This window comes from Sceloporus occidentalis, unplaced genomic scaffold (assembly GCF_023333645.1).
Source record: "Sceloporus occidentalis isolate IW3139 unplaced genomic scaffold, rSceOcc1.0.p SCAF_1, whole genome shotgun sequence".
In the NCBI taxonomy this organism is placed as follows: Eukaryota; Metazoa; Chordata; class Lepidosauria; order Squamata; family Phrynosomatidae; genus Sceloporus; species Sceloporus occidentalis.
Genome location: NW_028316981.1, coordinates 60,087,285 through 60,107,078, shown reverse-complemented (window position 1 = coordinate 60,107,078; position 19,794 = coordinate 60,087,285). Strand labels below are relative to the sequence as shown.

Sequence of the window (19,794 nt, the reverse complement as noted above, 5' to 3'; positions counted from 1 at the left end):
AAAAGTCATTCATGGCTTTCATGGGTAACTCATTGAAAAATCTATCTAAAATTGATGAACTAGATGATTGAATTACAAAAAGAACTGTTAAACAATGCACTCATTTTTGTGGAGTCTCAGTTAAAATATAAGGTCAGATTATCAGTGCAGGAAGAAAGATTTCTGTAATAAGATTTTTTTCTCATTTTGCTTTGAAGTAATTTCTAAGTCAAGCGTTAAATTAACAATATTGCCCTAAAAAACAAAGTGTTAATTCCATCCAGGGCTGAAACCTGGGGGAAAGGCTTTGACTGAAATATAAAATTCATATTAAATTAACAATACACAGGCCAGGATAAAATATTTTAAAGTGTTCCAGGTGTGCCATAGTAATGTTGCATGTGGAATTTTTACAAAAACAAAACAAATAAAATTTTTAAAAAATAACAGTAGCATTTTATTATCTGAAAGAGGACAAGCAATAAGGAGGTAACATTTTGCAACCTCTGCCTTTGCTCAGTACAACATGGTCCACATAGCAGTGCAACTCTAGTTCAAAGGTGCACTGACTTTAGAAGGAGAGGATCAAGTGTTTGCAGGTAGAAATGACCTTCAGCTGGAAAATCTCTCTTTAACTGGCTTATTTCAGAGATCTACTGGCTAAGATGTTCCAGCAGAATTGCTGAAAAGAGGGAGTAAAACAGGGACGTAGCCAGGATTTTGGGAAGGGGGGTCCAGACTAAGTGCCATCATTATAATGGGGCTTGGGCGCAGCAGCGCAGCAGCACACAACATTAATTGTATTTAACGGAAGGGGGGTCTGGACCCCAAGGACCCCCTCCCCTTGGCTACGTCCCTGAGTAAAAGAGGCAGGGTGAGAGAGGAGCCAAGTTAGAACCAGCCCTGGGGAACAGCCAAAGTGCTGGCACAAAATTAGACCAGAGCAAAGACAATCCTATGTGGGATGAAACTAGTTTGGATTCAGCTCAATTTAAGTTGGCTTACTGTTAGCTCAGCAGGTCTTGGACATCCTGGACACTTAAGATTCTGCTTTATTTTATTTTATTTAGTATATTATTTATATATATATATATATATATATATATATATATATATATTTAAAATTCACATACAAAAGATTAATCAGAATACACAAAATAGACAGGGTTTTTTGTGGGTTTTTCGGGCTATGTGGCCACGTTCTAGAAGAGTTTACTCCTGAGGTTTCGCTAGCATCTGTGGCTGGCATCTTCAGAAAATGTTGGCATAGAAGAGAGCCAACATTCTCTGAAGATGCCAGCCACAGATGCTGGCAAAATGTTAGGAATAAACTCTTCTAGAACATGGCCACATAGCCCGAAAAACCCACAAAAAGCTATGGATGCTGGCCATGAAAGCCTTCGACTTCACAAAATATACAATTAATATCCAAAATGAATAAGAAAGGAAAAGGTGAAGGCAGTCCCTTGACATGAATGTCTAGTTGTAACCGACTGTAGGGAGCGGTGCTCATCTCTGTTACTAAGTCAAAGCACCAGCGTTGTCTGCTTGGACAATGTTGGATCTTTGATGGTTATATGGTGGTCACTGCTTTGGTGTTCATGTGAGCAGCATGACTGCACAGAATGCTGTTACCTTCTCATCGAAATGGTACCTATTTATATACTTGCATTTGCATGCTTTCAAATTGCTAGGTTGGCAGAAGCTGTGGCTAGTGATAGGAGCTCACCCCATCATGCAGCACTCAGGCCTCGAACTGCCAACCTTCTGATTTATCAGTCATGAGAATTGGTGTCTTAACCACTAAGCTACCACATTCCCTATAATGAATAATACAGCACTCATATTGTATGTCTTTTAATTTCTTTGTTGTATTCTCTTCCAATTATTAAATCTCTGTTGATGTCCTTCCATCACTGTTGGTTAGTCCTATACATTTATAAGTCCCCTTACAATATTCAGATCATTCTCTTCTGTTACCCTACAATTACTAGCATGGCATTTTCTTCCATTTGGTACCTGAGTTTTTATAGTAAGAATTCACTTAAACCCACCCATACAAAGATACATAAATACATGCACATCCTACACACACACACACACACAGCCTACTGATGGAATAATTATTTCTATCTATGTGTGTATATTTGTATATTGCTTTAGTGTAAAAACACAATTGAATAAATAATGTAATGTTTCAGTTCAGTCATACGAAACAAGAGTCAAAATTTTAGTAGCCAACAGCCAAAGAAATAACCTTATTTATATGCTTATACATGCTCCTAGTTAGTTTCGATTAAATTTAAAAATTCTCAAACTGCTATACATATGTCATCATAATATAGTGTTGATAATTGACCCCATCTTTGTCTCCAGAATATTATTAGTTCTTTCCAATCTTCTCCGTGTTTGTTTAGTGTCTTATCTTCACCATTGTTACTTTATCTAAATTGACCATACCATATAGTTTTATTAACCATTCTTCTGTAGCTTGTATTTCTTTACCTTTCCCATTTTAGCATATGCAGTTCCCACCACCATCACTATATACATTAATATTCTCTAGTGTTGTTTCCTAACATTATTATCCAACATATGAGTCATGCTCAGGAGATAAAGTTCTGGTTCCACTGGAAATCTGATATTCAGTATTTTGAATATTAGTGTGTGTATTTTTGACCAGCATTTCTTTGCTTTTGTCCCTGCCATCATATGTGACAAAATGTCCCCAGACTAACTGAATTTCCAGCAACTGTTATTTCCATTTTTACACATTTTGAATAATTTCTCAGATATCATATACCACATATGTAACACTGTATAGTTGTTTTCCTTTAGAGCATAACATAACATAACATAACATAACATAAACTTCATTTTTTTCTTCCAAGTATGTTCCTAGTGTTCTAATTTTAGGGGATGTCCTATGTTCTGGGCCCATTTGATCATTGAATCTTTCACCACTTTCTGCTCCATGTTCCAGCTAAGCAACAGTTATTATTAAGATTCTGCATTATGATAGGCTTGCACTGAATTAGAAGACACTACAGATGGTGCTCAGCTAAAGATGATTCATGTTTCATAATGGGAGCTTAGTAGTTTATTAAAGAGAATGAATTGCTGAAGAAGGCTGTAGCTCATTAGTAGAACCCATGTCATGCATGCAGAACAATTGAAGGAAAAGAATATGAAACTGACTAAAGCTATGATCCAAGGAATTTGTTCCAATATTTTGTGTAATCAGTGGCATTTTAGTGTATTTTTGGAAAGTTAACCCCAACTGCATTTATGGATTCCACAGATTGCTCTTTAAATTCCTTAAACTCCAAAATGGGATTTCAGATTTCATGCATCCATCATCATCATCATCATCATCATCATCATCATCATCATATCCTGCTCCTTCAAATGATTGAAGTGCTTACATTAAAATAAACCAATAAAATACAATATCATTACAATATCATATAATAACATTATAACTCTATTCATCCCTAACCCTCCCATTAGTCATAATAAAATACAGTTAAATTATCAATTATTAAAACAACCATTAATAATTAAATAATTAACAATTATTAACAATAACCAGAGCAGAGGCAGCTAGGTGTTTGTCAACAATCAGTCACAGTCACATTGTTAGGGTATTGATCTTACTCTGGGAAGGCCTGCCGGAAGAGATATGTCTTGACTGCCTTTCTGAAGTAATCCAGACTAGTGATACATTGAATCTCCTCTGGCAGGCCATTCCATAGCTTGGGAGCAGCAGACAAGATGGTCCTCTGAGTAACTGCAACCAGCCTAGTCTTAGCTGATTGCAGTAGATTTTTATTTGAGGACCTCAATGTGCAGGGCAGATTGTATGGGAGAAGGCAATCCCATAGGTAGGCTGGACCCAAGCCACAAAGGGCTTTAAAGGTTATAACCAACAGCTTGTACTGTGCCCAGAAATTAATAGGCAGCCAATGAAAGGATTTTAATATCGGTGTAATATGAGCACCTCTAGATCTTCCAGTGACCACCCTGGCTGCCATATTTTGAATTAGGTGAAGTTTCCGGTCTAGGGTGAGGGCAGCCCTATGTAGAGTGCATTGAAAAAGTCAAGTCGTGAGGTTATCAGTGTATGCACCATAGTTTTTAGGTCTTCAAGTTTCAGGAAGGTAGGTGTATCAACTGAAGCTGATAACAGGCACTTCTGGCCGCCACATCTATCTGAGCTGATATCTGGAGCAACGGATCCAGGAATATCCCCAAACTACGAATCCAGTCCTTTAGGGGAAGTGTGACCCCATCCAGGACCAGTTGATAAATTTCCAACCCCTGATTAGGGCTCCCAACAATAAGCACTTCCATCTTATCTGGATTAAGCTTCAATCCGTTTTTCCTCAACCAGCCCATTACTGCCTCACCACATTCATTCAGAGGGGAGATGCCTTCCTTAGTTGACACTGTAGTCTGGGGCATGGAGAGATATAATTGGATATCATCAGCATACTAATAACAGCCTGCCCCATGCCTCCGGATGATCTCTCCCAGCAGTTCCATATATGTGTTAAACAGCACTGGGGACAGGATGACACCCTGAGGGACGCTATAGAGGAGACAGGAAGATAGGAAGCAGGATTTTCAAAGCCTCAAACAGAGGAAAGGGAGCCTGGGCTCTGGAGTCTGGCCAAATAGCCATCCTCACTACTCCATCTCTCTACTCCCCTCCATACTAATGAATCAGACAAAGGAAAACCATTTTGGTTAGGTTGGAGCATAGTTACCATACCTTTATATCTACAGTAGTCAAGGTTGGGTGAATCTCCACAATTACTTAGAGCTTCTTTAAGGAATCACCTTATGTGAGGTGTCTTAAATTTACTGAGGTGGCTGAAAGTCAGAAATGTGCTTCAAATAAAATTACTGTCCTAACTACTCCCACATAGACTTGCCCATAGTTCTCTGAGAAGGTTTAGTGAGGTCAGCCAAGGAAAAAACACAGGACTTCTTTGTATACATACTGGTCGAGAAGTAAAAGCTCCCTTCTCATACTATTATACATTAACTACTTTAGGAAAAGCAGATGTGCCTAGGGCATTGCAAAGTTTGGCACATATATTCATTTATCCACAGCTAAGGAGAGATAAGAACAATACGAAGATGAACAAACATGCTCCTTTTAGCTGTAACTCAGCCTGTTTGGCTTTGATAATTCATGCATTTCATGTAGAGCACCCCAAGGAGCCCAAGTGGCGCAGTGGTTAAATGCCTGTGCTGCACTCACTCACAAATCACAAGATTGTGAGTTCAATACCAGCCAGGGGCTCTAGATCAACTCAGCCTGGCATCCTTCTGTTGTTCACTAAAATGAATACCCAGCTTATTGGGGGCAATTAGCTTACACTTTGTAAACCGTTTAGTACATTGGTAAGTAGGTATAGAAATGTACTTGCTATTGCTAGATATGTGACTTACAGCTGATGATCATAGCCTTAGAGAAGAAAACCCTTCTTTGGAAAGTTTTATGAGGGTTATTTTGTGAATCATACTCAGGTGAGTGCAATCCATTTTGGATTGTGGGTGTTTACTTCATGTAAACAGGGAAACTGGACTTTGGGAAGCATTTTACTCAGGTGGTCCACATGTCAGTTTTTTAAAACCCAACATCGATTTCCCTTTATGACGATAATGGGCACTTCTACATCAGCCACATAATCTGGGGCTGGTCTGGAGCATTATACCTCGAACCATCCCTGGACTGAATATGATGGCGACTGCACACACTAGGTCAAATTATCAGCCCAACTGACTGGTCCCCTGAGCCACTATCACTGGTACTTTGCAGGCAGGAGCTCCATGTAAAGCCTGTCTAGTGTACTGCTGCTTCTGCTTAGGGCAGAAACAAACACCTGGATCAATAGGTCATCTGGGCACCCATTTCTGTTCTCAGCAGAAGTAGTGGTGCAACAGAAAGGCTTTATATAGGGAAGTGATGAAGTGGTAGCGGTGTCTCCAAAAAAGAAAAGAAAAATCCACCCCCTTTCAATGAACTACTCACTGCAGGAAAGGGGGATAGCATGGCTATTGCTGTGTGGACATCTGGTTTGGGCTGAATGTTTCCACATGTGAAAACAACCTGAGGTCATTCCAAGGTTTCTGGAAAACAGTGGGATTTATTCCAATTTTGCTTCGTTCAGAACAAAGTGCAGAAAGAAAAACATGGATCCTCCCAAGAAGTAGCCATACCTTACCAGAATTTCTGGCATTGGCTTCAGAGTTAGCATGACATTTTTTTACTGGTGTAGACAAGCCCATTGAGGACTATAATGCATATGAGTTTAGGATCTCTTGGAATCTTAAAGATGTTCATAAACCAGTCCTCCAGAGAGAAATATATTATAAACAGTTCCTCCCATGTGTGCTTCCAAAACAAGTATAACATATACAATATTTATTAAAAACCTTTGTTAAAGCCTTTTGGGCTTAGGCTTGTTACTTTTTAAAGGATGAATGTACATAGTTTTAACTGTGTTACCCTGTCTGATGTTTTAACCTGGTTGCTTATTTAACATTAATTACTCTCTTGCTGTTTTCTGGAATTGCCTTAACATTTTATATTCCTTTAATTGTATGCCTCTTTGAGATCTCGTGATAGAGGGTGGGATAGAAAATCTTGCATGAATAAATAAATAAGATATTAAAATGAATATGATTGCATAGAAACTGGACCTCAAATCATGGTGACATTAAAAATATGAATATCTACATTCAGAGAGTTATATTAATTTCAGATTAGTATTCAGCAACGGTTGACACAGTCCAAATTAAACAATCTTTATGTTGAGCGAGAGTAATTATTTAAGCATTGTGAGAGAGCATTGAACTGTCAACATGAGTGATGGAGACAGATGTCCAATATGGAGCAGATTACAACTAGACTGCTTGGTTAGACAGAGAGAGCAGGTGAGAGTTTTGTTTAATGGAAGAGAGGGCACAACAGTGTATGAGACAATACTACTCACAGGCAGTGTGGCTGTGTAATAAGAATAAAATGGTGTATTTGCTGCATGCACTCCTCTAAGGAAATACATTATTGTAACACTCTTTTTGTTCCCATGGTGCTGATAAGAATTATTTGGTTGTTTCTTTTACAATTTTCCTGGGTTTTGATTCCATCAAGCCCAAAGCTCTCTGTGTTATGTGAAGTCAAAGGCTTTCATGGCCGGCATCCATAGTTTTTTTGTGGGTTTTTCAGGCTATGTGGCCATGTTCTAGAAGAGTTTATTCCTGATGTTTCACCAGCATCTGTGGCTGGCATCTTCAGAGAATGCTGGCCTGGAAGAGAGAGAGAGAGAGAGAGAATATATATATATATATATATATATATATATATATATTGTAATCCTGGATAAGGAGGAGTGATTCCCATGTTAATCTGTGTATTGTTCTGTGTTCTGTTGTTGATGGCAAGGCCTCAGGGTGGGAGGATATGCAAAAGAGGATTAGCGTCTGCTAATTGGTGATCAATATCTGCTGGAAAAGCCCTTTACCAGGTGGTTTCTCATTTGCATTTGCTGAGAGCTGATTTTACTATTTTGCAGGACAGGTAGCCAAACTTTGTTTACTTTCAGACTTTCTTCTTTTCTGTTGAAGTTGTCCAAGTGTTTGTGGATTTCATTGGCTTCCCTATGCATTCTGACCTGATAGTTGTTGGCATGGTCCAGACTTTCAGTGTTTTCAAACAGCATTTTATGCCCAGGATGGTTTATAATGTGTTCTGCTACTGCTGATTTTTCTGCAGTGTCTCTCATGTTCCTTGATTAGTGTTTGGGCACTGCATTTGGTGGTCCCTATGTAGACTTGTCCACAGCTGCATGGTATGCGGTAAACTCCTGCTGCTGTGAGAGAGTCTTTCCTGTCCTTCGCTGAGTGTAGCATTTGCTGGATTTTCTTGGTCGGTTTGTAAACCATTTGAAGGTTGTGTTTCCTTACCATTTTCCCTATTCTCTCTGTGACTCCTTTGATGCATGTTAAAAATACCTTCCCTTCGGGTGGTTGCTTGACTTCACTCCTCTGGGTTTTTCTGGATCTGGCAGCCCTTCTGATGTCTGAGATGGAATAATCATTGGCCTGTAGAGCCCAATCTAGGTGCTTGAATTCATCATCCAAATGCAAATGAGAAACCACCCAGGGTCATGGGCTTTCCCAGCAGACAATGATCACCAATTAGCAGACGCTAATCCTCTTTTGCATATTACCATGGTAATCACCCCTCCTTACCCAGGGTAGAACCCAGATGCTGGTGAAATGTCAGGAATAAACTCTTCTTAAACATAGCCACATAGCCCAAAAACCCACAAAAAACTCTCTGTGTTAGTTTGCAGCTCTCCATATCAATAAATCAACAAAGATGTTGGCAACACTAATTTTGCAGGATTGGTCAATAATATTTTTACCATTCCTAGAAATCTCCTCTGAAATTTGCCACAGTAGGTCAGTGTAAAAAAAAAATGCTCTTAAAAAGTGTGGGTGGGTTATCTTTGGCCCTGCACTTACATGTGGATTCTAAGTGCATTTCTGCTAGTTCACCTTTCAGTTTGGAACCCTGCCCATCACATCATACAACACTGCTTTTAGTCCAGCAACCCCCAGGTGCAGTTTTTATGGGGATGCAAAAAACTGTAAAGGGAAAGAGGCAAGTCCTATTTTATGAAAATAAACTTGCTTCTGACCACAGAAAGAAATCTAGGGCCGAAGTCAAATGTAACAATTTTATTGAGATACTTGTTAGTTGTTGTTCACATGAAAAAAGATTCAGAATTAAGGCTGGGCTGCAGATGTCATGTCAGGCAGAGAGGTTTCTGTCAGCCATTCCTCCTGGCATTCATGTTTTATTCATGATGGGGTGATCTCTGAATCAACCCTGCTGTATAACATATCTTAAAACTTCTTGACTGTATGTTGGCTCTTCAACATTTCAGTTTTTATAATACAGAAAGAAAACAAAATATATGCATTTGAAAAGAAATAATTGATGCTTATGTTGTTTCTGTGCCATCTGCATGTTTGCATTGTTTTCAGTCATTAACTTAAATTGTATCTTTCAAAGGTTTACATTAATTGTCCCACCTTCTTCTTTTGTTTTCTGTTTGTCTACAGTATAATGAAGAACTCCATTATGTAGAACCATGCCTGAATGGAACTTTAGTTCAAGCAGATAGAGCCAACAAAGAGGTAAAAATGGAATGAGAATGACATAAAGCAGCAAAGACGTTACATTTGATGAATATCTCTATAATACCTTGACATTATTTTTAATTGATGGAACCCTTTCATTTGAGTGAGTGAAATGAATTCTTCTCTTTAATTTTTTTAAAAACAAAAATAGTTGTGGAATGTACAGAGATGTCTTTGTTGTTGGTCTGTCTTGGATCTGGAAATGTATTTCAGGGGCTCTGTACATGGGAGAAGAGCATTAGAAACCCCGGAATGCCTCCTCAGTTCCAATTAAAATTAAAGCAGCTCCTAGCTTAAGATGAAGATCTACCCTAGGTAGGGTTGCCATAAGTCCGGACCTCCAAAATGGGACAAATGTAGGACAACATTTTAAAATGTAGGACACACTTTTTAAAAAGGGAGGACACGTGAAAAAATTGATGATTTTTAAAAAATGTTACTATAAATGCATGTTTCTTAGGCAAAATGATCAAAATGGAGGACATTCTGGCATTATTCCTAGACAGATGACAGAAATGTTCTTCCTTTTCTGGCCAAACCCCCTCCCCTATTTCAAAACACACATAAAGCACATTTGGGCATTCGCAAACTGACTCCCCCGCTTGCCCCCCCCATGCCCCCGCTTCCTCGCCACTTGCCTCCGCTTGACGTCCCCTGCCCCCGGTTGCTCGCCGCTGCCCTCTGACCGCCGGTCCGCAGGGAGTAAACAGAGGAGAGCTCTTCCTCACAGACTCCTGAAGCAGGGGGTGGGCTGTTCCCCTATTGGCCAGCCCAACCAGCTAGCCAGCCAACCAGAGGAGCTCCAGGCTCCCACCAAGCCCTGCGCGCGCCCACGCAGAAGTCTTTGGGCTTGCGGGCTTGCGGCAAATGCTGCAGCAGTGGCGGCGGTGGCAAGAGGGGCCGCAAGAGGGGCCGCAAGGATGGAACAGCCACATTGGTGCCAGTGGCAGCGGCGGCAAGGAAGAGCGGCCGCAAGTAAGAGCAGCCAAAGGCGCCGCCACGGCGGCACCCTAACAAAACCTGGGGGGGGCTCCGGGACAGACCCAAAACTGGACCGGGACCGTGCAGAACGGTCCAAAAGCGGGAATGTCCCACCCCCCCCCCCGGGATATGGCAACCTTAACCCTAGGAAAACCACCATGACTTGAGAATACAGAAATTGAGCTTCTGCTGCCATTTCCAATTTTTTAGAGACAATTCTTTTAGTCTTTATCAAAGCAAAATAGATTTTTTTCTCCACTGCTTTGATTACAGGGATAACAGTTTCCCCAATGGGAAATGATACCATAATTCAGCTAAGTATCCAGTCAAAGTCTCACTTTGCTTTTTAGTATACAGATCTTCCCAGTAAACCTGGAAAACTCTTGCAGAGCTGCCATAAGGAGTTTTGTGGATTGACATGCTCCACAACCGGTTAAGAAATATGCAACCAGGTGTTGCAATAGGGAATATTGTTCAGATGGTATCATAAAAGAGCAATGTATAGAGGATCCTTAAAACAGCATAAGTAACAGACAGCCGTGGTATTACTGATATAAATGATCTTGGTTCATTCATATTGTTCCTGACTGTTACAGGGCAGTTTGACTCCTAAGTCCTCTTTGTAAAATAGACTCATTTTAAAGCTATATTGTTAAACAATTCATTATGTGTTTCCAGAAAAAAGCTTTTGTCAGTGCATATTGCTGTAATGATATTACTGAAAAAGTATCCAGCCTGCCAGAAGATAATTGCTTTCAGTATCAGAATGTAAGCAAAGCAAAGGGTGGTGTAGGCAATCAGTTGTACATGAAGAGGACCAGAATATTTGGCAGCTGGGCAACATTTTCCCCTGTGCCTTTGTAACTGGAACAAATAATGACTAGAAATGTTTTGGAGCCTTTCAATGAAGAAGGGACTGTGTATTAAAGTAGGGTGGAACTAAGATTTTTTGTTGCAATGTAAACAAGTGTTAAAGTGTGCAGGTCCTTTTCTTTTGTTACAAAGGAACAAGGGAAACTTAGGTTGAATTGTCTTAAAAGTAAGCAAGATTTTATTATATAACTACATACCAACAAGAACCTTGAATAGATGTTACATTAAAGGGTTAAATAGCGCTAGAATAAAAAAAAAACTTTTGCCTGGGACAAAGATCTCTGTTTAATCCATTATTTTTTTCAGTCATTAATTTTGTTTTCCTTGATAGCCTTTTGAAAGCCCCCCCCCCCCCCCCCGCAGAAACATAGTTGAAACCTTCCAAGCCATTTCACACAAATGGCTTCCACCATACATTTCTCTTTGCAATGGCCACCCATGTGACAGGAATTAAGTATGAACAGGCTGCAAGATGAAGTGGTTATATCTTTTCAACAAGAGCTCTGTGACAGTTCACACTGATCTCCTGTGTGGGCTGTCTATGTTTATTGAATAGACAGAGGAAAGCTTTCTGGTTTTCTGTGGAACATCAAGAGCTGCCGTATATCCAGGTCAGACTATTTATCCATCTAGCCTGGTATTGTTTCCTCTGAGTAGTCCTCAAATGGGCTGAGAGGTTTGTCTCATCCTGTTAACTGGAGATGCCAAGCATTCAAAATGGGACTTTCTGTATGCAAAGCATATGCTGTACCCTAGAGCTTTGGTCATCTATTTGGTCTTTGGTCTTCTATTACATGATGGTAAATCTCAAGCATCTGCAGCATCTGGAGCTGTCTCAGAGTCTGGTTGTTATAAGATTAAGGCCCCAAACAGATGGGCCAAAAGGAGCAGCTTTGGGATGCTTCGGGGGGTGTGGCGTGCAGAAGATGAATGCCCTCGAAGCAGCCTGAAGCTACCAGCAAAAGGTGTGGAAAAATTTTCTCCTGTTGGTGGCCCATTGAGATTGCAGCTGGAGCTGCCAAAGGCCATTCCTATGGGGCCATTTCCTCTGCCCCTTAGTCTCTGATCCTTGATCAGGCTAGATTTAACATGTGAAAAGATGCCCATTGACAGAAATAGTGAGCTGCTGCCTTTTTTCTTTTGGTTTATACCAGGAGAGCTCATAATCTAAGCATATTTTGTGCCATACATTTACCATTGCTGCTGCTGCTGCTGTTGTTGTTGCCTTTAGATAAGACATTTTAGAACACCTTAGAATAAACATGATCACTTTGATTTTTGTACCTTAATTATTTATTTCTGTCCTATATCTAATGTTGTATTTTATTTTGTGGAACAGATGGACAAAATCATGTTCCAGAAAGATGCAGACATTTATAGCTGTGGTATAATGCTTTGATTTTTGTAGTTGTTGCTGCTGTTGTTGTTATTAACTGCTCTTGAGCTGACCCAGACTCATGGCAACTCCTGTCCGCCAGTGCTCTGCTTAGGTCCTGTGGATCAGTAGCATCATTAAGGGGTGTGGGGTGTGTGTGGATCACACCAGGGGACACACCCCTAGAAGGAGGGAACACCTTCCTGGTCCCCCGCCCCCTGTGGGATCTCCTCACAGCCACAGGCCTGATTTACATGGCTCCCTGTGGCCATGGACTTGCTCCCTGGGGAGCTCACAGTGCTTCTCCCACCCTCCCCAGAGCCCCATGGCTGCTCCCGGGCCATTCTGTGGGGTGTGGGGCTTCTCCCACCCCCTGGGGACCTGGGGCTGCTCCCTTGTCCTTCCCCAGGGTGTGCTGGGCTTCTCCTGCCCTCCCCAGTGCCCCAGGGATGCTCCCCGGCCCTTCCCCGGGTGCAAGGGGCTTCTCCAGCCCTTCTTGGGGCTGCTCCACCTCCCTTCCCTGCAGTATGCAGGGCTTCTCCAGCCCTCCCTGGGAAGTGCACGACTGCTCCCTAAGGGCACACGCAACATCTCCGGCTATGCACTCATGCTCCTGCACACACCAGAAGTTGCACACCAGAAGTCCCACTGCCATACGTCCTATCCCCCTATGAGTGACTGCACTGGGTGACACCAACCCTAGAACGCCACTGCTGTGGATTCATGGCTGTGACCTCCCTGACTGAGTCTAGCCATCCAGCATTTGGTCTTCCTTTCTACTGCCTTCTACCTTTCTTAGCAATACAGTCTTTTCTAATGAGCTATGTTTTTTCATGGTCTGAACAAAATATGACAGCCTCAATGTGATTATCTTAGCTTCCAGGGAGAGTTCAGGCTCAATCTGTTCAGGGACCCATTTGTTTGTCTTTTTGGCTGTTCAGAGTATTCTCAGCACTTTTTTTTTTTACTTTTTTTGAAATCAGAGAAAAATTGTGGACTGTATTCCTAGCTTTGCAGAATGCATGATGATCTGAATTATTTTTGACAGGCTGAATGTGCTGCTTTTACCAAATGATGTTAAGCAGTGGTAAAACTGACAGCTTGCCTAATGCCATCTTATTCTATTATGTACTTATTAGTTAGCACTAGATACCACAGTAATTATACTATTGAGTAGCCTGAATATTAATTGCAGAATCATCTTCTAGTACAGAAATGTGGCCTGTGATCAAGACTATCATTAGTTTTACCTTCTTTTTGGGAGAAGGAACTAGGTAAAATGTACTTTGTTCTGGAACTATACAAATAGGAAAAAGCGGTCAAAAAGATGGAAAGAAAGAAATATGGAAAGTGAATCAATGATAGTAATAACAGTTACATTTCAGTGTATCTTTAATTGATAATGCAAGTCTAATCAAATTCAATGCAACATATGCCTGTCTTTGAAATGTAAATGGTAATGGCAATACTAAATAAACTTGATCTGTATTCTCCTCTTTAGTCCTTTTAGACTGGCCATGATAGATGAGATCTTATTCAAAGCATATTCATGTCCATTTCTTTAGCAAATGTATGTCTCATACCATTATGTTGGTATGCGGTTGAGTAGAAGCAATCTTGACTTTACCAGTATTTTTCCAGTTGTTTGACCTAACATATTGACATGTACCATATATACTCATTCACAAGTCAAAAAATGTATGCCCCAAAATTGACCCCAATATCCCAGGTCGACTTATTTATGGGTCAGTATGGTAATATGATAACAGCTCTTTCAGATTTCCCCATGTGGTGGGAAGAGCATATTCTTTCTCTCTTGAGCCAAGAAAGAGTCCTGGTGATTGATTGCTGTTAAACAGACAGACCCACACTTCCAGTGTCTGGGATGTGAAGGCTGAAACGTTGAAGCAAATAGCCTCAATTAGAGTCCCTCTTGCTGCACACAGACATATACACACTGAAGGAGCCTCCAAGTTTATCCGCACTTACCCTCGGGTCATGGCAAAATCCATAGTTTTGCACCCAAAATCTGCCCTCAATTTATACATGAGGTTGACTTATAGTTGAGTATATAAGGTAATCCAAAGGGGGGGAAAGATTCATAATCATATTCCATGGAAAAAGTATGTAGTCAGGAATTCCCCTGACATTTTTTAATCTGTGTTGGCTTTTTGTCTCGAAGAAAATAGAAATTCTGTTCATATTGTAAAGTCTTAAGAGCTGTCCTCTTTTCTACTGTTCACTCATAAGGAGAAACATTAAAATGTATTTGAAGTCTTGGGGACATCATTCAGTGAGAGTAAAATCTACAAGACACTGTTAATATTGGATGGACCATCCTCCCTATGTAAATTGAGACTAGAGACTTGGGAACTGGGGGCACTGTGCACTGTCTCTCCGGCAAATTCCAGATGATAGTGCATGGGGTTAGTCACTACTCGCCAAAGGAGCTGTTATATGGCACGCCACAAAGTATCATTCTATCTCCAATGTGATTCAGCATCTAAATGAAATCACTGGGAGAGATCATCCGGAGACCTGGGGCAGGGTGCTGTATGCATGCTGATGACACCCAAATGCACTTCTCCATGCCTTCAAATACAGAGTCATCTGAGGATTGTGTGTGTCCTCTAAATGAATGCCTGGAAGAGGTGAACTGTTGGATGGGGAAAAACAAATTGAAGCTGAATCCAGACAAGAGAAGATGGTACACCAGCTGTGCCCTTTCCTAGAGCTGGAGGACCTAAAGATGTCAGTGCATGCATTGGTAATCTCAAGGCTGGACTTTTGCAATACATTGTACATTGGGTTACTATTAAGTTCAGAAATTTCAGTTAGTTCAAAACACAGCTGCCAAATTGGTTACTGTGACATCCAGAAGTGATCAGATCGCACCAATATTAAAATCACTCTACTGGCAGCCAATTAGTTTTTGAGCAAGGTACAAAGTTTTGGTTATTATCTTTAAAGCCCTATATGGCTTGAGTACAGGTTACCTACAGGATTGCTTCTTCTCATATAACCTGCCTCATACTCTCAGGTCCTTTGGGGGACATCTACTCCAGTCAGTCAGGACTAGGTTGGCAATTGTCATTACCCCTAGACTGTTGAATGACTGGCCAGAAGAGATTCAACAGCTGTATACCTCCATAACTGTCATCCTCCGGCCTATGAGAGAGTTGACCAGGCAGACCCAGCTCCATCAGGGCTAGCCTGGAAGAAGAGGCTCCTCCCTCTATAACTGTCATCCTCTGGCCTATGAGGGAGTTGACCAGGCAGGCCCAGCTCCATTAGGGCTAGCCTGGAAGAAGAGGCTCCTCCATAACTGTCATCCTGCGGCCTGTGAGGGAGTTGACCAGGTAGACCCAGCTCCATCAGGGCTAGCCTGGAAGAAGAAGCTGCTCCCTCCATAACTGTCATCCTCCAGCCTATGAGGGATTTGACCAGGTAGGCCCAGCTCCATCAGGGCTAGCCTGGAAGAAGAGGCTCCTCCCTCCATAACTGTCATCCTCCGGCCTATGAGGGAATGGACCAGGTAGGCCCAGCTCCATCAGGGCTAGCCTGGAAGAAGAGACTCCTCCCTCCATAACTGCCATCCTCCTGCCAGCGAGGGAGTTGACCAGGCAGGCCCAGATCCACCAGGGCTAGCCTGAAGAAGAAGAGCCCTCCCTCCATCTGCCTTGGTCCAGGCCTCAGAGGGAGAGAAGAATGCTGGACCTGATCCCCTCCCTCCCTCACCATTCTCTTCTCCTTTTGTGTCGTGTCTTTTTAGATTGTAAGCCTGAGGGCAGGAAACTGTCTATTATCCCCTCTGTTGTAAGCCGCCTGGATTCCCAGTGATTGGGTGGCATATAAATAAATCCTATTATTATTATTATTATTATTATTAATTATACACTGCCCAAATTTAAAACAATATTAAAGACTAGTCTCTTGTGGTAGGCCTATCCAGATTGTTTTGAAAATGTGAATTTTAAATGAATTTTAAATGTGGATTGTTTTAATATGTATGTGTCTTATTAGCCCTTTTTATTAGATTTGTGTTAACTGATGTTATATAGTTTATTAATCTGATGTTGTTTCCTGCCTTGACCCCTTGAAAGAGGTGGGTAACAAATAATTAACAACAACAACTTCTTGATTCCCTCATATCTCGCTTGTTGACTAATAGCAATTGTATAACAGTTTGGATTGGGGTAGTGCCATGGAGAGGAAGAGATTTCCCTCATCTAAATTCCCCTCTTGCAATGTTGGTAGTGACCATTGTTGAAAATAGATGCATTAATTATGGGCACCTTTCCCACACCAATGGCAGAGGAAGAAGTTTAAGCCAGAATGGTAAGGTTAGCTATTCCTTTCCTTTAGAACCATAGATCTAGTCCAACAGCATTCTCTAGCTATGGCTCTTTTCCTACCACTATCCACTGTATTTAGCCAAAGGCGGAGAAATGCAAAGATATGTAATCATGGATCTCCAATTATTTGTCCTTGGTGCAACCTTCTCTATGCACTTACTGCTGCTCTCTTCCTTCCCCTAGGGTCCATTCAGTAAATATGTTCTTGCTCTTTATTCACCCTGACCCCAGCTAACATGATCACACTTTCAGAGTAAAAGTTACTCCAATAATGGATTTTTAAAGTATAAACGTTATCCAGGTTATCTGAAACCACTGTTCATTTTTTTTTGTTTATAGGCAGTAGACAGTTCATGAAAAAGAGCCTTTGAGAAGCATCTGAATCAAATAAGTGTTTTGATGAAATGAGTTAAGTGGCAAGTTTAGTGTCAGAGATGACAGGGTGATGTTAAAGAATTTGCTATGTTTACATGAAAAGCAGGCACTAAAACAAATTCAGAAAAAAGACAGGCCAGCGTCTCCCACATGTTCTCTTTCTGTTACAATTTTAAAACACTAGTTTTGAATAAGACATGATTATTTATGAAATACATGCAGCTTGTGTGGTATCCCCTGAGCTTCCAATTGAGATTAAGGACCACAATTTTATGTGGAGTCAATTTTCTTATTCCTTTGTGTTATGCTGGCTGGCATCTCAGTTTCATTCAGCGAGGCTATTTCAGTGTGTTTGTGCTGGTTCAAAGCACTCTGCAGAATACCAGAGAAATCCTTGTAGTACATGAACCTTTATTTTCTAAACAGTGGGACACACACACTGTCTGCTGCAAGTATGTGCCACATATCTGTCTCACTGAAAGTGAGGGAAATATTACAGATGATACCATTCCCACTTGGTATAGATGCTTACCTTGACTATTATTATTATTAATTTATATCCCGCCTTTCTCCTAATGATGGGACTCAAGGTGGCTAAAACCCTTTTAATAATAATTAATTTGTTTTATTTATATACCGCTATTCCAAAGATCATAGCGGTGAACAGCAAGTAAGCTAATTAGCAAGTAAGCTAATTTGCCCCCAACAGTCTGGGTACTCATTTTAGCGACCTCGGAAGGATGCAAGCCTGAGTGGAGCTTGGGCCCTTTTGCTGGTCTTGAACTCGCAACCTTCTGGTTTTGAGTGAATGGCTACAGTACAGGCATTTAACCACTGCGCCACCAGGGCTCTTTTAAAACAATACAGATTAAAAACACTACAAAAGTTAAATGAAAGTATAAAATATATAATTAAACAATCATATATTAGAATAATTAAAATATTAAAATGCATTAAAAGGATAAAAATAATTTTAAAAACCTATATACAGACCTTTAAAGAAAACTTTCAAAACCAGCACCACAAAAAGCATTAAGAATCCAACCCCAACAGTTTTAAAGGCTTGACAGCACAAATGTGTTTCAGCCTGCCACCAAAAATGCCTCCATTTGGCATCAACAAAAAGGTGCACTTTCAGAAGGACATATTATCATATGAAAATTTATAGGAATAATCATTGTCTGGATGAACTCTGTAAATGGAACTGGCCAACTACATGTCCTCCTACCTTGCATCTGCATGTCTGCTCAAAATATGCTCTAGAGCAGGGGTTCCCAACCTATGCTCCAAGACACTCTTAGGGCTCTGCATTCAGTTTCCAGGTGCTCAGTGGACACTCCAAGAAAATGAAAGAAATAAAAATTGAATGAAATTAAAGAATAAGAATATATTCTTATACATACTCCTAAACATCATTAACTTGCAAATCTCTTAGGGGCTCCACCATAAAAATAAGGGTTCCGCAAGTCAAAAAGATTGGGAACCCCTACTCTAGAGGAATCCAATGCCCTCTGGAGCAAATTTTCTGGAGAAGCAGGGAAAAGAAGGATAAAACAAGGATGAAAAAAGAAGTCACATCATTTGAACAGATGTCTGCATGCACAGCATTGTATTGGCCTCTATGTGAAGTATGAGGTGAGGGCTCATAGGATCTTGATACAACATTTAATGTATATACACATACATGAAATTTTGTCTAGAAATTTTGGTCAAAAAAATTGACCCCAAAAACCTAGGTCGACTTATCCATGGGTCAATGTAAATACTATACTTTAACTCTTATTAAGAATGGAACCATCTTATTAAGAAAGGCAAGAGGGCAATCTGTCCTGGAAGCACTGACCTCCCTCTACTCTCTCTTCCATCCAGTCTTGTAGGCCAAAACAGTTATGCCTGTCATAATTTTGTAGGTTCTTTGGTATTGTTTTCCATTGCTTCATCATTTAGATTCTTTTTTGTGTGTCCCTAAGTTTTACCCTCGACTTGTCCAAGGGTAATCTCAAAATCCATAATTTTGCCCTTAAAACTTGCCCTCGACTTATACATGAGGTCGACTTATAGTCGAGTATATACAGTATATTGACAGCTGGTGCACACATCCATTTTAAGTTACAAGAGTCATAGAATGAGTATTCCTATACATTTCTATATGATAATTTGGCCTTTGTACTGAAAGCCACTCTCAAAACTCTGCAAAATTTCAGGAACGGAGGAGTACATGGAAGTAGGTGGCGTTCAGAAACACTGTATTGAAAATTTTGCCCAAACTCTGTGGATCCTGACAGAACTGTAGCCTTTACTTCTTGAGGTCTTCCCTTGCAGGGGCATATTTATCAGTCCAGTTTCTTACATAAACATATTTTGGGGGTGGGTGGGTGGGGAGGAAAGCTTTCTTGTGGCTAATCTTTCTACTCTTAAAGTGGCCTTGTGACTTAACCTTGTCATATATTTTCAAGGTGTGCATGGAGACCTTTGCAGAGTTTGGACATTTTTTGGACTATAGCTCCCAAACTCTGCCACGAAATGTGACATGTGGCTCTGTTATGTGAATGATTCTGGAAACTGTAGTCCAAAAAAGTAAAATATCTGTAAATGTGTAAGTATATTTGTAAGAATAGAAGAATGATTTTGCAG

At 40.7% G+C, this 19,794-nt stretch overlaps 1 protein-coding gene across 3 annotated transcripts in view; it reads left to right on the top strand.

The window, feature by feature from the left end:
• Window positions 1-19,794, top strand: part of CACNA2D3 (calcium voltage-gated channel auxiliary subunit alpha2delta 3) — a 717,368-nt gene that overhangs the window by 322,755 nt on the left and 374,819 nt on the right. For all 3 annotated transcript variants that reach the window (XM_089522601.1, XM_089522591.1, XM_089522612.1), the window contains exon 9: window positions 9,124-9,198. In XM_089522601.1, the coding sequence (XP_089378727.1) occupies window positions 9,124-9,198 (75 nt within the window). The remainder of the gene's footprint in view (window positions 1-9,123; window positions 9,199-19,794) is intronic.